Source organism: Vulpes vulpes, chromosome 3, assembly GCF_048418805.1.
Source record: "Vulpes vulpes isolate BD-2025 chromosome 3, VulVul3, whole genome shotgun sequence".
NCBI classification, from domain to species: Eukaryota; Metazoa; Chordata; class Mammalia; order Carnivora; family Canidae; genus Vulpes; species Vulpes vulpes.
Genome location: NC_132782.1, coordinates 43,258,917 through 43,278,528, shown reverse-complemented (window position 1 = coordinate 43,278,528; position 19,612 = coordinate 43,258,917). Strand labels below are relative to the sequence as shown.

The window sequence follows — 19,612 nt, the reverse complement described above, 5'->3', positions numbered from 1 at the left end:
ACTAATAGCACAGGCATATGCTGAAGTGTAGTCTGAAAGTTAAGTGCTAGAATTCCTGTGTTTAAACAAGTCTTAAGGATCATTTTATTTGAGAACATTTATTGCTCAAATGTAAACTACTGCTCAAGTGGTACTTATAAAGCTCATTGGGTTTCCATCTTGAGTGAGGTAAACATCTCTCTCTTTCAGAAACCCCGTCAGTAGTTTTTCTTTGAAATGTTCCTTTACATATAGAGTTGCTTTTTTAAAACATAATATTTCCATAGGAACTTCAGTCCAGGTCATGGGAATAACTCCAATTTTCAAAATACCAAATACTGAAATGTGTGAGGTTTTGCAACTTGAAATACACAAAATATGGTAAGAATGTGTGTTCTTAATCTTTTTTAATCCCCCTACATTATTCATTTATAAAATCCAAAAAACATATAATTTCAAAGTGGTTTTGTTTAAGTGTAAAAAAAAAAAGGAGGATGTTGATGTTACCACAGTCATATCATGCATTTACTTTACATCTTATAAAGTATATTTTATATAACTTTTACAGGGGAATTATCTGAAAAAAAATGCTAAAGCATAAAATGATGTTTTTAAGGGGCTTTGGAACTATCCCAGAGCACAATACTACCCCGGAGCAAGACCTGCTATGTCCATACAGCTCAATGTTGCTCAAACTAGAAAATCGTTCGGCACTGCACAGGCAGGAGTGGCAGCTAGCCAAAAACTTAGGAGTTTGTTTATTCAACCTGCTTTATGGCAGTTGAGTATTTAGAGACAGAGATTTTGAAGTAACATCTTCAAAAATTGCTGATACTTAAATCGACAAATAAATTGCAGGAGGCCACAGACGCTCGAACCAGAACAAATCAGTTTGGCTTGTAATAATAAGTTAATCATTTAAAATCCTCCCCATTCCCTCTCATTGTCCCTCGATTACGACCTTCACATTTAAAAATATTTTAAGTAAAGATTAAGAATGTGTAGTCTGTGTTATGTTAAATGGTACCTCTTTTGGTCTCTTGGCAGATTAAACATGTTACCTCATTGTTATTCACACCCGGAGGACACAAGGGCAGCACTGTAGCTTTGCCAAGGGATGCAGAAACCCATCTCTGGATATATATTATGTCACAGAACATTTGGTAATACACAGAGCACTGGTATATCAGAAACATCTCCCAAACAGATGGAGTACATAATTATAATTTTGGTGAGTAATGTCTGATCATTAAAAAGCATATTAAACAAGCAAATATAGCTCTGAGATGCCCATGTTTGCCTGAAACTAACCCCCACCTCTCTAAGAGGAAACTAGGGCATCTACTATATTGTGATACTGAACAGGGCCTGAAAATCACAGAGAGTATTACGATGAACGGAGTGGTAAAGTCTAAGGAAACTGGGCAGCAATCTGTCTGATGGTTGAGATTCGATTACTTTTCCTTTGAAAAATAAAGGCCTGAGGAGTCACATGAGTTAGAAACAGCTGGGCTTTTAAAAACTGGCAAGTGAGTGAGATATGTATGTCATTTTCCTCACAGAAGAGGCGATCATTCAAGCTGATGGTTCAAGTTGATTTAAATATTTTCTTTCTAATGAAGTTTGAAATAACACAATGATCTGAACCAACTTTCCTAGTGTTTCCTTATATAAGCTTAAGGATTCCCTTCCCAAAGTTAGGTAACTAAATCACTGTCTGGTTATTGTATTGTGTATTATATGTATGTGTTCATGATAAATGTCTCTAAGCTCAGAATATTTAGAAATATCTGGACTGCATCTTTAAATATTCATATTCTGGAGGTTTTTTTTTTTTCCTCTTAGAAATCAAGAGTTCTATTTATCAATAAATTTGTGTTTACCTCTCTTTGAGTATAAATTATATTCATTCTATATTTTAGTACTTATATTTTTAGTTCTATTCACTGCTTATTTTGTATGTGTATTTATTCATTTATCCATTAGTTAATTCCAGAAAGATGAGCTGAAGAGCAAGTAGTGCCCTATTTTAGTTCCCCTACTAGGTTTTATGTTCCTCTGGGGGAAAATTTCTACTTTAGTTTTCTTTATTTAACTACTAAAGTGCTGCTCATATAGCAAGCCCTCAAATATGCCTAAACTTGCTGGAAGAAAGTTGTGAAAGTGATGCACTCACTGCAATCAAGTAATTGTAAACTCATAGATTAACACCATCACTGTGCCTTGGACAATCTAGCGTTTCTTCCTTTTACATAATTCACAACCAATTATTTGACCAAATACTAAAAATACACACACCTGTCATTTCCAAGACTTTGGGAAAAAATATTGTCCAGAATCGGCATTGTTGAGCACGCAGTTTAGTGTATACTCGTGGTGAATCTGTATTCAAGGTTAAATATTTTTGGTCAGTGTTTTCAAAGGCAGGCCATCTTGTGCTATTGTTCTGGGTTCCATCTGGATGTCTAAAAAAATTAAAAAGAGATGTTATAGTTCTACTGAAATCATTTTTATTTTTAATTTTTTAAAAAGATTTTATTTATTTATTTATTCATGAGAAACACAGAGAGAGGCAGACACATAGGCAGAGGGAGAAGCAGGGAGCCTGATGAGGGTACTCGATCCCAGGACACTGGGATCATACACTGAGCCAAAGGCAGACGCTTAACCACAGAGCCAACTCAGGTGTCCCTGAAATCATTTTTAGATAGAAAGAATATTGTTCTAAAAAACCAACAACAACTTTTAAAAAGTCAGAAAAAATGTGGATTTGTTTTGAAGATGTCAAGTAAAAATGAACTGGGTGGAATGTTTTCAGTAACTCGAAGCACTAAATTAAAAGAATAGGAATGAAAATTTAAAGAATAACTTTCACATGCATTTGTGTTTACCATACAGGGAGAAAAAAATATTTCCTATTTCAAGAGTGCTGATGTTTTCTTCACACTTAAACATGCTCGAAGGGCAGTGTTCCTTTTGTTTCCTTTTCTCCCTTTACGTCAGACCCAATCTCACAGCAAACATTAATGCCATCTACTCCATATCTTGCATCCATGTCATTCCATATGTTCTTGCCATTACTGCCTGAGCTTGTGACCTATTACACAACTTATTATGTAATAACCATTACTGTAGGAAACTGCCTTCCGTCTCCCTTTCAGGTTGATCCTACATTCTTATAGATCTGCTCACCAATGAAAATTGTTTCAATAATTCCCCAATGAGTTCAGGTAAATTTACTGAATGTGGTGCCTCCCATATTTCCAAGCTTACTTTCAGATAGTCTTTGTATGAGTCGACCAACAGGAATTAGAGACAGTTCCCTAGGAATTCCCTCCTCTGTTTCACCTCTTTGCCTTTGTGCAGCTATTCTGCTTAGAATCCCTTCTTTTCCCAAAGGTAATTCAGATTCTCTTTTTCATATTCTCTTTTTGTGCTGATATTTCCCATATCTTTCATTGTGATTTTTGTATCAATAACACTTGGTTCTAATTTTTAGAAATGTATAGTTTGGGGTTTGTTTACCCCAAACACTCAATAATGTCTTACCTAGATCACACAAACATAAACTCAAAGAGTAAACATTTTGCAAGTGGCTCCAGATAGTTTAGTCCCTGGCAATTCTATAGATTTCCCTCTAATCTATTTTTATGCTATGATAATGAGTTAAACACTGCCCTAGGATTTGGAAATACAAATAAATATGGGAAACATATTTTCCCTCAGAGAATTTACAAGGAAGAACATTCATGAAAACAAAGAACCTGGTAGCCTAAACCAAACATAAACAAAGGGATACAAATTATCAGAAGAGGAAACAATCACTACCTGTTTAAAAGGTAATTACCTGAAGGAAGGAGATTCTAGCTTGAAGGAAGGAGAGTAAATAAGGAACCGAACCAGAAAGAGAAGTTGGGAAAGCTAGAGAAAGGGAACAGAACGAACATTGTTATAAATAATGAGTGTTTATCTCAGGTCAAAACACAATGAAAAAACTAGTTTCCTGGAATATAAGATAGAGGAGATTCTATTAAAGTCATAGATTTAGAACATTAGTGTTATCACATTAAGATCTAACAGCCCAGGAAAATGGTTTAGACTTTAACTGTAGGCATTTACCATTCTTGAGGCATTTTTGACTAAATGGCTTATTTTGAACATAACATTTTAGAAATGTTGACCTGGAGACTATCCAGAATAACCAAGAAGCCTATAAAATAGTCACAGCTTCTTCTATCATAAACGGAAGACTAAAGTGATAAGGATACGTAATTCGTTCCTTTCTCTTAGATTCATCCTACCTTAAAGTAAAATCATGTAAGAAAAACTCTTGGTTGACCTCTTCTAAAAGTTCAGCACGTGACTTTCTTCATCATTCAGATAGCTCTGTGGATTGGTAACAGAAAGTTGGGAGCAGTGACAGGAGATACAAGATTTCTTTTTGCCACAGGCCTGTGAATCCAGTAGATTTTGGAAAGAGAAGCAAGCATTCACTGAGCATGGTTATCTAGAGCAGATTTTGCCATCAAGAACTTGTATCGAATAAGCACCACAAATTCATATTTTATCGTAGAAGCAGACATATCCAACCATGAATTCAGGAGCTTTGGAGATAAATAGCTTCTTGATGGACTAGTTGATTTTATGTAGGAATTGGATGATTAAAAAAGAGTTATTAATAACCAGAGCTATTCAAGCTAAACCAATATCATAACAGGATTGAAACCTCCTGCTTTAGGGTATTATTTGAGAGAGGTCATGAAGAAAATTTCTCCAGATCACAGATGGCACACTTGTCTAGGTGAATTATGTCGTCTTTTCCCTTTCTTTTAAAGCTTTAGAAACTAACAAGTACAGCTGCTGGAGGCTGGATATGAAACCAGGAAAACCATTGGTCTGATTCGGTACAGCAATTCTTATGTTCCTAAATTGCCCACTTTCCTTCTAATTCCACTCTAATTAACTTATGGCACCATTTTAACTGCTCATTCATGTCTGGCTTCTGCAAATGGTGACTTGAACAAAGCTGACTCGTACTTGAGTTCAAGAGCAAAGCACTATTGGCACTGCCCGTGTTCATTTGACAAACTTTGTTCTGTGAAGTATCTGATGACATTCCAAAACGCAATTCAGAGATAATAAAATCCCTTTGCCTATGGATGCAGATACAGTTTTCAAAAAGTTATTGAAATAGCTATTGAAGTGATGGAGCATTTTACTGTATAATTTGAAGAAATCTTCAAAGACTTTAAAACTTAACAAGAGATATAATTCTCTTTCTATCTGCATCAATTAAAGCCTGTGAAATACAACATATTTCCCAGATACACAATTCTGAAACACTATATGAATTTAATCCCAAAATTATAAGGTATATTTAAACATCTTGGCTGTGTTATTTTTCAAAAATATTTCCTGCTCTTGTCACAAAATAAAGACTTTGAAAGGATAATACCTAAAATTTTCCATGAAACAGAGAAATCTTGCTCTATTTTTACTATGAGATTTTTGTTCTACTTTGTGGTATGCAAAAGTCGTCTAAAGATCATCTACTACACTTTTTCTCTTCAGTAGATTTGAAAAGTTTTCAAATGTAGCTTATTTAACAAAAAAGGCAGAGTATTTTCCTAACATCCATATTTCAGGAAATTACTTGCTTGTCATCGATATTTGAGCACAGATTTGATCTTATTTCATGAGTAGATTTATAAAAAAAGACATTAATTGACCCAGGATGTCAGATATGAAAAACTCGCATGTATTTAACTCCATATGTTTTCTTCGGATTATAAATCTCAGGGTTGCCCATCAATTCTAACATAGGAATTAAGATTCTTTTTGAGTAAGAATTCAGAGACAATGATGTCTAGGCAAGCTATACAATGATTTTAAAGTAAATATATTTCAGTGTGCCTTACAATCTAATAAAATAAAGCCAGGATTAGTACTTGTAAATTAAACGGATATCCAAAATTTTCTACCGTCATGAGAGGGCAAAGGGAATACAGATTATATTGGATAATTTCTCAAATATACAAGTATCCATAGATTTATATTTTATGCCAAGTCACACTTTAATAATATTGTATTTTAACTTAAAGAATAGAGGGGCTATAAGAGAATCTGAATTAGAAAAACAAAATTCATCTATTCATTCAACCAATATTAATTGAGTGCATATTATGTCAGGCTTACTTAAATTACAGACAATCAACAAAGACAAAAATGGAAATTCTTGCCCATTGCAGTTTTCTTTCTTTGAGGAAGATAGACAATAAAAAATATAAATAAGGAAAATATATAATATATTAGATTGTAAGAGTTGCTAGAGAGGGAACAGTGATGAAGGAATATGTGATAATGAATTTCCTTGGCCTTTGCCCATAGTTCCTGTGAGATGACCTCTAAATCTTTGGAATTTTGCACTATCTCTAATGGTTTACGCTAACAAAGCAACTCATGGTGAGCACCTTACAGCTTTTAATAAAGGCATGACTCAGGATGGGCCTGCTCACACTGATGATCTTGTGGAAGGAACAGCCATGCCAGGAGACCAACCGTGTGATTAGAAGGGTGGGACTTTGAGTCTGGTGATATCAACCTGACCTCCAGGAAGGGAGGGGGCTGAAGATCGAGTGCAACCACAATGGCTAATGATTTAATTCATTATGCCTATATAATGAAACTACAATGACACTCTGGACCTTAAGCTCAGGTGAGCTTCCTTCCTCCATGCACACATTGACACAGTTAATGCCCTGAAGGTAATGCATCTCTGAGGTGATAGAAGCTTTACCTTTGGAATTCAGTGAGTAGTACCAGATGCTACTTATGTGTCTCTTCTTTTGACTGGTTCTGATATATATCCTTTTATTATATAAAAATCAGAATTATAAATATGGCACCCTCCTGAGTTCTGTGAGTCATTCTAGGGCATGATTAAATCTGAGGAAGTCCTTAGGGATCTCAAATGTATAGCCAGCTAGTCTGAAGTGAGGGTGGCCCTGGTGACCTTGAACTTGCAACTGGTGTCAGAAATCTTGGGCCAACTTGGAAATCTGAAGGCCTAAGCCCTTAACCTTGATTTTGGCTACCTCTGGGTAGAGAAACTCTGCAATATTTTATAAGAAAGGAACTTTTAAGTGGAGATTTGAAGGAGAGGAGTGAGATATAGAGTGTTTTGGAGGAAGAGCATTTCAATAGAAGGAATAGAAAGCAAAGGGTGTAAGACAGATGAGCATCTGGAGTTTAACATGAAAAGTGAGTGAGGGAGTGTGGCTAGAGTGGAGCCAGCTAGGGAGGGAGTAGTCTGAGGCAAGACTGGAGAGGTGACAGGAGGCCACATTATTTAGTGACCTGTAGGTCCTTGTAAGCTTTTTATGTCTACTCTCAAGGAAGAAGTAATTGGAGGGTTTGCACAAAGAAAGGACAAGGTCTCACTTAATATTTTTCAAAAGATCATTTAGCTGGAGTTCTGGGAATAGTCTGCAGAGAATCCAAAGCCAGAGGCAGGAACACCAGCTAAGAGACTACTGGAATAATTTAGGTGAGAGATGATGGTTGCATGAACCAGGGAGGTAGGAGTAGAAATTGAGAGAAGTGTTTAGATCTTGAATGTATTTTGAAGGTATCTAACACCCTTGCAATTAGGCAGTGGAGTAGAAATAGAGAGAAGGCAAGGATGACACTAAGGATTCTGGCCAGAGAAATTGGAAGGATGAATGGAGTTGCCATTACTGAGATAGAAACTGCTGCAAGAACATGTTTGAAGGAAAATATTGAGAATTCAGCTCTTCACATATTAAATTTGAGATCCAAATACAGATTGGAATTTAGTAGTAACTTTTATTTTACTGAGGGAATCCCTGCCTTCCAAATGGATTCACAAGCTCTTTAATGTAGTATTTCTCAGGAACACCAAAATTGTGATGCAATTTCCAAATTTCAATATAGAAATGACTTCTAGAAATATATACATTGCAATATATTAATTCATAGCATACATAGCACATGTCCCTTCCTGGATCGTAGCTCTTTGTCCTATGCTTATCCTACCATCTCTTTAGATCTTCCCTTGATGACTCCATTAAAATAGCCAATCTTAATTTCCTCATGTTACTTTTTTTCCCCCAATTTTTATCTAAATTCCAATTAGTTAACATACAGGGTAATATTAGTTTCAAATGTACAATATAGTGTTTCAACACTTGCATCCAACACCCAGTACTTACTACAGCAAGTGCCCTCCTTAGTCCCTATCACCTATTTTACCCAACCCCCCACCCACCTCCTCTCTGGGTTTGTTCTCAGTTTGTTCTCTAGAGTTAAGAGTCTATTTCTTGGTTTGCCTCCCTCTCTTTTTTCTTTTCCTTTTGTTCATTTGTTTGTCTCTTGAATTCCACATATGAATGAAATTATATGGTATTTGTCTTTCTCTGTCTGACTTATTTCACTTAGTAATTTCTAACTCCAACCATGTTGTTACCAATGGCAAGATTTCATTATTTTTTATGGCTGAGAAATATTCAAAACTGATTTTAACTGTAACTTTTTTTCTTCCCTTATTACAGAGTGCTATGGTCTGAATGGTTGTGTGCTCCTGAAATAAGGTGATGGTACTAGGAGCTAGAGACTTTGGGAGATGTTTCAGCTGTAAGGGCAGGCCCTCATGAATGGGATTGGGGCTTTTATCTAAGGGGCTTCAGAGGGATTCTTTGTCCCTTCCACTATATGAGGACACATATATGTGGGACACATATGAGTGAGAAGGAGCTGGCTATCCATTGGGTCCTCACCAGAAGGAGACCATGCTAGTGACTTAATCTTAGACTTCTGGTCTCCAGAACTGTCAACAATAAATTTCTGTCATTTATAAACTAACACATCTATGATATTTTGTTATAGCAGCCAGAATGGATCAAGACAGAGGGTAAGTTCCATGCAAAACATCATTTGGCTGTTTTGTTTACAACCTGGAATTATGCCTGTCTTATAGTATCTAGGCAAGAAATATGAATAGAAAAATAAGAAACATCACAACGGATAGTTCAAGTTAGCTCATTTTTGTTTAACTATTGTGAATCTTCACATTTAGAAACTACCACCATGTGAGAAATTATACTCAAAGATGATCTTTTCTTCAATTTTAGTAAAATCAGTATCTGGATCCAAATAATATCAAATTATTCTTCAAATAAGTTTTTAATATGGCTATAAGAGACCATGGGATAGTTTTAACACATGCCTTACACATAAACTATTTTTATTATGATAGTTTAACATGTAAATAAGATAATTGATAACATAAACTTGTGCCTAGAAGATTGACATTTAACAAGGGAGATGTGCAGATTTAGTATTATTAGAAAAAGAATTAGGAACCAATTGAGCAAAAAGAAAATAAAAAGGAGACATTTATTTGGTATGATTAGTAGTCGTAGCAACAATGAAAATTTCACAAGTTGCTTCTATTATTTTGACATATTTATATAAAGAACAGGCAAAGAAATTTTCAAATAGTAAACAAACTTTCATATTTAAGTATATGATGATGAATATGAATCCATAATATAATCTTTCAGAAAAATATGAAGACACTGGTAAAACAGTGGTGCTGACAAATAGCAAAGGATAAAATCCTGTTTCTCTCAAGATCATATTTTTTGCTTCATTTTGTATAGGAAACTCCTTAGGATAAATACAGACATTAAAGACATTTTGAAGTAGTTTTTGATTCCTTCTAGAGGAATTTTATGTGACTATATTATATCTATAAATTTGACCAAGTGCCATTGCTGATTTCATTTAAGTGTTTTAGAATCTCTTCAGTCTTTAAAACTGACCCAACAATAGTTTTCTTAAATGAAAAAAAGTATGTGTACACTTATTCTTAATTATATAACTGACTAAATATCACTGAATTCTATTCAAGGCAACTTAGTATTAATTCATGAATGCATTCTCAATAATTTATTCATATTGGCTCCATTTGATTGGTTTCATAAAACTTATACTGAATTTTCTGGTTTCCAATCAGCTTCTAAGATGAATCTTTAAAGACAAATATAATCATTTAAATAATTTTTTTGCAAAAATAGACACATAACACACAGGCATGCATATTTCCATGTATCTGAATCCCAACATCGCGTGTATATGTGTATGTGTGTCTGTATGGATTCTGCAGCTTGAATATTAGAGGCAAAACAATTGAACAAATATCACTCACATACAAATTTAATTTATATCATCCTATTGAAACTCACAATAGATATACCATGTTATATAAGAGATTCTTTTTCTTTTTTTAAAGATTTTATTTATTTATTCATGAGAGACACAGAGAGAGAGAGGCAGAGACAGAGGCAGAGGGAGAAGCAAGCTCCATGCAGGGAGCCCAATGTGGGACTCCATCCCGGGTCTCCAAGGTCATGCCCTGGACTGAAGGCGGCGCTAAGCCGCTGAGCCACCGGGGCTGCCCTATACCATGTTATATAGATTTTGGGTTTTAGAGCAAATCACATCTTATTTACTTTTGCATATTCAGCATCTGTCATAAGGCTGCACAGAAAGTACATACTCTATAAATGAATGCTAAAATACCTAACTGAATAGCCTTCAGAATTTTGGATATATTTTAGATTAATTCAGTATCAGTTATAAAATACTAATTTTCACTGTATTAGAAGAGAGGAATTAAATTTAATCTCATGAGTTAAGATGACAAAAAAGGGCTTGTAAATAATACTATTTTCAGGTTGAAAACTTGAAAACTCATTGATTCTTCAGTGTCGGAAGTAATAATCCATTTGATGTCAAAGTCCTACATCAACTGAAGTGGAGTCACAATATGCTTGAGTTTCTTGTAAGCCTTATTTACAAACTGAAACTCAATTCTTTTCCAAGGCTCATTTATGCCCCTCATCTGCCCTCACTGCAGTTCGTTAGAAAGATTTTTATGATTGTACTGTTTTCCCTCTGTAGGCAATCAGGGCAAAAATATTAGTTACTAAAGCAATATGTAGTGTATAATAATATAATTGTGCATAGAAAGATTTTTATAAGTAGATTATTTGCAATTTATATTTAATGCAAATATTTAAATCTAGTTCACTTTTGTTATTTGCTTCCTTCTGCCTCCTGACATTTCCATTGCAAACTGTGGAGATGAGAGAAGTAATGATTGAAGAACAATTCCCTAGATTCATTGGTTTGTTAAGTTTCCTCCTTACTTCAACAGGTTTGTTTTTCTAGGTAGGAACCTGGGTACCCAGAGGGGCAGGATTGTATTAGTACCAGAGAAGTTGTCCGTGATTCAGAAGTGCTCTAACAAGGACTTCTTGCATCTGCACCTTTTGCGTGGGTAGAGTCCATGGTCAAGTTGGTTATTAAATTTTTATTATTTCATCATCCTTAAGTAGAGGATTGGGATACATTCTCAACCTCACTGAGAAATAGGGATACGGATCTTTATGAGAGAAAGAGACAACGGAAGAAGGGGAAGAGAGAGGAAGAGAAGGGAAGAAAAGAAAAGAATCCTAAAGGAAATATGTAAACTGTATGATCCTGTGACGGAATCTGCTCAAAAGGCAAAACATATCAATGGGGGTAAACCTTCTAGGGAAGAAAAAAAAAAGAGATTTATTTTCACTCAACATTAATAAAAAGAAACAGATGACATTTCCTTAAATAAACCCCATTAGGGAAGTGAGATATGTTTAATCGCAGATCATCTAACTTTGAGAATAATTAGCAACTGCTGTAACTGAAGGTATGCAGATTCTAGGCTGAGGTGTCAGTCCCGGCAATAAGCAAAGGCCAATTATGATATAAGGTAGCTAGAAATGTGCTATGAAAGTAGATGCCTGGGAGTAAGAAAGAAAAAATCCTATTTAAAGGATAATCCTAAAAAGCCAAGCTGGTGAATATTGCGTATAAAGTGAGAGCACTTGAGTACGTCCTGGTATCAGGAGCCTTCTCTAAACCTTTTTTTTTATTATTATTTTTTTAACTAATACCTAACAAAGAACCTGGCACTGATTATCAATCAGTATTGTTGGACTTAATTATATTTAAGAAAATAATAGAGAGTAAATAAATATCCCAAATACACATAACTTGTTTCTCATTTAAATCCAAATCTAGATCTCCCTACACATCTCCACCTTTGCTGAGGTGTAGTATTTTTTTTTCTATATTTGTAAGTAGAAAGAAGATGCTCACTTTAAGGCACATTTTCTGTTTCATAAGAACTTCTACACCTTAATTAGTATTTAAAAGTTCCTATTGTACTTAACCTACTTTCCTAAATACTTCACTGGAATAGTTGGATAGAGTCATGCAAATAAATTGTTTCCTAATGCTCAGTTCCCATTTAGCAATTGGGTTGCCCTGCACATCTTCAGTTGTTAATCAGCTGAAAGGGCAAAAGGTTGCCAAACAAAAGATCTCTAAGATCTTTACTATTCTGGCAAAGTATGGTATGATGGATGAACAAAGCTTTCATGGTCTGGAAGATTATTCTTTCTTCTTTCCTCTGCATTGTTTGGACAGAAGGATTTGCTTATCTGGCCAGTTAAAGAGGAATAGCAGACAATGTGTAGTGTCTTCCAAGCCTCCAGAAAATGAAAGAGGCTCCAGAAAATGAACTGGGCTGAGCACTAGACTGATTTATTAACTTATTTAGCATTTTAAAAAGTTTTTATTTAAATTCCAGTTAGTTAACCTACAGGGTAATATAAGCTTCAGGTGCACAATACAGTGATTCAACACTTCCATAGGATCCCCAGTGCGAACCACAGGAAATGCCCTCCTTAATCCCCATCATCTATTGTACCCAACCCCACCCATCTGTCTTCTGGTAGCCATCAGTTTGTTCTCTATGGTTAGGAGTCTATTTCTTGGTTGCCCTCCACTTCTCTTTCTTTCCCCCCTTTGTCTATTTCCTGAATTCCATATATGAATGAAATAATATGTATTTGTCTTTCTCTATCTGACTTATTCCTTAGCAGGATAATTTCTAGCTCCATCCACACTGTTGCAAATGACAAGAGTTCATTATTTTTTTATGGCGGAGTAATATTCCATTATATGAATACATCACCACTTCTTTACCCATTTATCAGACAATGGATTTTTGGGCTCTTTCTATAGTTTGGCTATTGTTGTTGCTGCTATAAACATCAGGGTGCATGTGCCCCTTTGAATCAATATTTTTATATCCTCTGGGTAAAGGCCTACCAGTGCAATTGCTGGATTCTTTACTGAGGAAACTTCATATTGTTTTCCAGAATGGCTGTGCCAGTTTGCATTCCCATCAACAGTGGAAGAGGGTTCCCCTTTCTCCACATCCTCACCAACCCCTGTTGTGTAGTGTGTTGTTGATTTTAGCCATTCTCACAGGTGTGAAGTGATATCTCATGGTAGCTTTGATTTGTATTTTGTTGATGATCAGTGATGTTGAACATCTTTTCATGTGTTTCATGTATTCATGTTTCCATGTGTTTTCTTCGGAGAAATGTCTGTTCATGTTCTGCCCATTTTTAAACTGGCTATTCATGTTTGGGTGTTGGGTTTTATAAGTTCTTTGTATGTTTTAGGTAGCAACTCTTTATCAAATATCTTCTTCCAACCTGTAGGTTGCCTTTTAGTTTCATTGACTATTTCCTCCACTGTGCAGAAGCTTAGAGAGAAGCAGAAACCTGTTCTTCCTGTCTTTCTCTCCTCTTCCGTTCTTTTCTTTCTTCTTTTTTATTAGCTTGGCAAGTGCATCCAGATATCTTGCCTAATTTCCAAGCGTCAAAATGCACCATATTGTACCTATTTTGTTTTCTAGTGACAGTAGAGCAACCGTTATCATTTGGATATGCTTACATGATTAGAGGCTACAGTCCAAGGGTCTGTAGAAAGTTCAAAGTCACTTTCACATAACGGCATCAATTACGGATAAGAACATAATCCCAAACTTGAAACAAATTGGCTTCTCTTTTGAGTCTTCAAATTCTACCAGTTTTGCTCTTCTTCGTGTTCATTTGCTCTAGTCTCTGCCATAAAATTAATGGCAGTGAGCCCACAGTTTCAGGAATAAGCCTAGGAAGTGCCAAGAAAAAGTCCTGGAAACTTAGTTTTGTAGTAGCATATATAAGTCTTAAAATAGCTGGATTTTAAGGGAACACTTAAACATTAGAAGGGACTTGGGAAATCAAATGCTCTAAGAAAATTATACAAAATTGTAATTATTGCCATTTTTTTTCCTTAATGGGTAGTTTGAGCTTATCAAATAATTCTCCTTGAATTCCAAGTTATTTTCCTTATATCACTATTCACTGGAGGTCCCTATATTTGAGTAATCACTTCCATTAGACTGAAAAGCTCCATGAGAGCAGAGAACGTGACTGTTCATTCCAGTGCCTAATAAAGTCAGTGCTCAGTAAAGCTACTTGGTAAAGGTTTTACCTACTAGAACTTGCTTAAGTAAGCAAACCATTAAACTGATTGTACTGGAACTTGGTGTAATTTTATGTATAGATATGCAAATATAAATTTTTAATGTGCAAAAAAAGATTTAGCTAAATGATGGATATATTGCAAAAGAAAATTTAAAACATATGTGTATGTGATTTTATTTATATACATATACAAGGCATTGTTTCTAGGGAAAATAAAGTAAAAGAAACAAATGTGCCACATTAAGGTACATGGAGAGCAATTAATATCATTTTTGGAGAAAACTGTCAGCATGAGAAATAATTTAAGTATAATTTATTGTAATATGCATACATACGGAGCTTCAAAATATGCTTAATGAATTTTCCAAAGTGAGTACCCAAGCATATTGAATTTCAAAAACATTAAAATAGTTATACATACAAAATAGTCTTATTTTATTTTAATGAAAGGTGAAAACGTGATCTAAGTGATATTAAATCTCTGTGAACATTGGAGAGATAACAGTACTTATGTGTTTGCTACCTACCATATAAAATATGATATTGTTTTTCAAGAATTTTTGTATTACATTAATCATTTACCCAATAATTAGTAAATTAAATTTTTTCCTGTCCACATTTTCCATTATTTAAAACTTTTTTCCTATCCACAGTTTCCATTATTTAAAACTTTTAAAACTTTTAAAACCCCTTTCAGCCTCCAATTATTTCTTATTAAAGTATTACATTTTACTATTTATTAGCATGGAGTTGGAAATATTTCATAATCAATGATTTTGCCATTCTTAACTCTTTTCTGGATATTTTTTCTAACTTTTCTGTTACTTAAATATCTTTTTTTTTTTACTCAAAGATGAATAAGTTTCTTGAAATAATGCTGTCTAATCTCCTGTGCAGTGTTTGATTTTTTTCTAAATCTGCATAAAGCACTTTCCATAATAGGATGTGCCTCACATTCTGGTGAAGGTCATTCCAATCCCTGAGAATTTTATTCACTACTAACTCTACCTGATAGAACTGTATTCAGGTTCTACTAGAATTCCAGGCATGGGGGCTATTTTTTAGTCTTTCTCAAAGAGAAATAAGTGTTTTTTTTTAATACTAAGCTAAAAAATATCTCTATATGAATTTTGCCCAAAGGTTCTCTGCTTTGTGTCTACATAGAATATACCTAAACTGTCTTTTATAATGCAATTTTTATTTTACTTAAAGCCAGATACACTCACCCTGTCAGCAAACACCTTTTTGTTGACCTTCAGAAGAAACATAAGCTTTTCATTTGTGAGACAATGAGGTTATTCTTAATCAAAGATGTATCACATTGATAGTGTTCTGTTGAATTTTTTAATCCACAAAAAATATCAAACTAGTTTTTCTTCAGGAAGCTGTTATTTATTCATTGAATTATATTGCATAGCATGTGCCAGGAACTCCTCTCTAGACAATGGATATGGTAGTGAGTAGGACTGAGAAGGTCCATGATCACAGAGATCCATTATTTTAATTTGTGGAGATAGACACTATATAAACAAACTGATAGATATTAAAATAGATATTAAACATTCAGATAGTAATATTGTCTATGAAAGAAACAAGTAGTATAACCAACATTTTTGGGAAGCATGTACTAATTCAGAACTGGTTATTTACTGAGTCATAGAAAAGAGTCTGAGGTGAACTGAAGGATATTGTAAGCAAACCTTCCTTTATGTGCTGCATCTTGACTCTAGCTTCCTGGCCTTTCCTTACAAAAGGAAATGTGGGAAGGATGAACACAGTGGACTGTGCAGTTCTCATAGATGCTAAATACAGCTCAGACAATTCCTTCCAGACTCTTCCTTAGTGACGATGATGAATGTAACTTCTGAATGACTTGCAAATTGCAGTCAAGTCAGTCACAGGATTTTATTTCTTATATCCAAAGCAGATGTACCATAATAAGAACTAAAAAGATAATTATTTTATACTGGCAAGTAGGGTTTAATAACTTATGAATATAAAGGAAGTGTTCCTTGGACACTTCTTCATGAATTTCATGCAAAAATATCTGAGGTAATGCTGAAGAATTAAAAATATTTTCTCTATTAAATTGTGTACTATTTTATGATTAAAGCTAAAGAAATAATTATCTTGCTATGATCAGATATATTTTTAATATTTTATATGAATATATAATTATGAAGTAAATGTAAATTGTGAAATATAGCATCTAAAATTAATAAATATATGTATTTGAAATTAGAAATCCTAAAATGTCCTTAATCTGAGAGGTGGGATTAGAAGTTTATTTTTTTACATAGAAATAGTAGCTATTTAAGAAGATAAGGAGTATCCCTGCCAACAATATATTTATCTCACCATTTATAGTTTTCTAAACTGTTATTTCAGGTACCATAATTTAGAAACAATTTTAGTATCAAGAAATGAGGCAGAAGAAGTATTTATTGAAAATGTTATAGGCTGTGTGACCTTGGGCACTTTGCCTAAACCCTCCAATCATCAACTTATTTGTAAAATAGGAATATGAATGCATTTTGCATAGGTTAGTTGTAAAGAATGCATGAAATTCCTATGCAAGACACTTAAAGTCATATCAGTGTCTTGATAAAATATTTAATAAATGACAAGTGTGATGATGAAGTGGATGACAACAGCAACAGTAAAGATAACAGTGTTCTACAACCACCAAAACCATTCTGGCTATTTCTTGCAGGCTTTCCACAGTAGGTTACATATGACTCACTGGACAAGTTTTCCCAATAAAGATGTGAGGTAGGTTTATTAGGGAAACAGAGACCCAGAAGAACTAATCACCTTGGAAACTGTATGGCAAACATGGACTTCAGTATCAAATGTAACTTCACTAATGACCATATCCTTTCTGGTCCATCATAGTTGAAAACTGAACAACAAAGCCAAAGGTACTTTTTGTTGGAGGTGAGAGAAAAACCAATAAATCCGCAGTTCAGCTCTTGTTTGAAATTTCAATTTTTTAAGAAAGATTTTATTTATTTATTCATGAGAGACACAGAGAGAGGAGGCAGAGACATAGGCAGAGGGCGAAGCTGGCTCCCTGTAGTGTGCTTGGTGTGGGACTCGATTCCACGACCCCAGAATCACACCCTGAGCCAAAGACAGATGCTCAACCACTGAGCCACCCAGGTGCCCCCAGATTTTCACCTTTTAATGTAATTTATTTCAATATTTTTAAAATTAAAAATGAAATAGCGTTTCATCTTTTAAACATACTTGTAATTTTAAAAAATCTTCATTCCAGCTTTTTTAGAAAACACATTCCTTCAGACGTGCATTTCCAGTAATTTATCTTATCTGCTCATCGAAGAGAATATTATTCATGATAGAATTTTTTAAAAGATTTATATATTTATTTATTTGAGAGACAGAGAGGGAGAGCAAGCACGAGTGGGGAGGGTACGCAAGAGGGAGAGGGAAAGGGAGAAAGTCTCCAGCAGACCCCTGCTGAGGGTGGAGTCCCACAGGGTCAATCTCAGGACCCTGGGATCATGACCTCAGCTGAAATCAGGTGTTAGATCTTACCCACTAGCCCTTTCCCCGCCAGCACCCATGTGACATAGCTTTTAATTTAAATACATATCTTTATGCTATGTCTCTTTTGCTACTACCATAATTTTTTTCTTATATTAACCAACTTTTTGTCGGTGTGGCTTGAGAAAATATTTTAAATATGTTTCTGTTTCCTATGCTGTAAAGCAGTGATTCTTAATGGGCAGAGAAATAAGAGAGGAGAAAGCAGTGGTGATAACTCTATTTAAGGGTTGTTCAGATTTATTCGCAGGACTTTTAAAAATTGCCCATGCTCACCTAGAGATTTTTATCAAGGTGTATGTTCTCTTCCCTATCTTTACAGTCACTGTCATTGTGCCCTAATATTCCAGAAGCAAGTTGTTATTCAAATGTTTGCAATAAACTAAAAATCAAACTGCCCTTTGGTTCTGGATTCGCAAGGGATAACTTTGACTCAAAAAATTTTTTTTAAGATTTTGTTTATTTATTCATGAGAAACACACAGAGAGAGGCAGAGACAGAGGCAGAGGGAGAAACAGACTCCCTGTGGGGTGCCCCATTCAGGACTCGATCTCAGGACCCCAGGATCACCCCCTGAGCTGAAGGGAGATGCTCCACCACTGAGCCACCCCGGTGTCCCAACTTTGACTCAAATTCTTTCTGCCTCTGTCTGTTCCCTTGACAAACGTATCCATTCTCAGTTGTAACTATTCTTGTCCATGATGTCTCTCTCCAGATTCAGTTCCTACAAACACTGTGCCGGGCTCTAGTCATGAAATCCCAGCCACCGCATATACACCTACATGCATCATTCTGCTTTTCCTCCAACTCTATGGGACCACACCATATTTAACCTCCACAAAAGCACTTTCTGTGTTCTCAGATTCAATTAATGTCCCCAACTTGCTCCCAGTATCACATTATACCCCGAGGGGCTGCAAAGTACGTGGTTGGAAATCACAAGCTTTGAAAACCAGACACTACTACTAAAAACTGCTTGAACTTGCATGATGTTATACAATGTCTCAGAGCCTGTTTATCCATACATTTTTAATAAGTGATCTCAAGAGGACCACAAGGTTGGCTGGAGCATAGTGAGCAGGGAGAGGATCTTAATAGAGATAGCCAAAGAACATGTCTTATAGGCCCTTTTAGATAATGATAAGAAATTTAGATTTTATTCTAGATAAAATGAGAAATCACTAGAGAGCTATTATCTAGGCAGTGACAAGATCTGGCTAACATTTTAAAAAGATAACAGCAACTATAAAGAAGGAAAATAAACTATAAAGAGACAACGGAGGGACCAGGGAGACTGGCTATTGTACTAAACCAGAAGAGCTACAACGGTGGCATAGAACAGGCTTATCTCTGAAAACAGTGAGACCTACGTTATATTTAGATCATTTTTGAAGATTGAGCCGATAGAATTTGCTGATGTAGAATGGAGGAACTAAGGATTTAAAAAGAGGGAAGGTTTAAGTTCTAGACAACTTATAAATGGATGAAACATTTCCAGACCTATAAGTAGAATTAATGAACATATACAGTGTTTAGCATCATAGAAATAGATAAGATTACTTAGGCTCCTTCCACAGTTTGGCTATTGTGGCCATTGCTGATAGAAACATCGGGGTGCA

At 35.0% G+C, this 19,612-nt stretch overlaps 1 protein-coding gene across 1 annotated transcript in view; it reads right to left on the bottom strand.

Moving 5' to 3' along the window:
• Positions 1-19,612, bottom strand: part of BCHE (butyrylcholinesterase) — a 58,861-nt gene that overhangs the window by 4,742 nt on the left and 34,507 nt on the right. Inside the window, exon 3 of the mRNA XM_026007705.2 lies at positions 2,278-2,444. Coding sequence (XP_025863490.2) covers positions 2,278-2,444 — 167 coding nt within the window. The remainder of the gene's footprint in view (positions 1-2,277; positions 2,445-19,612) is intronic.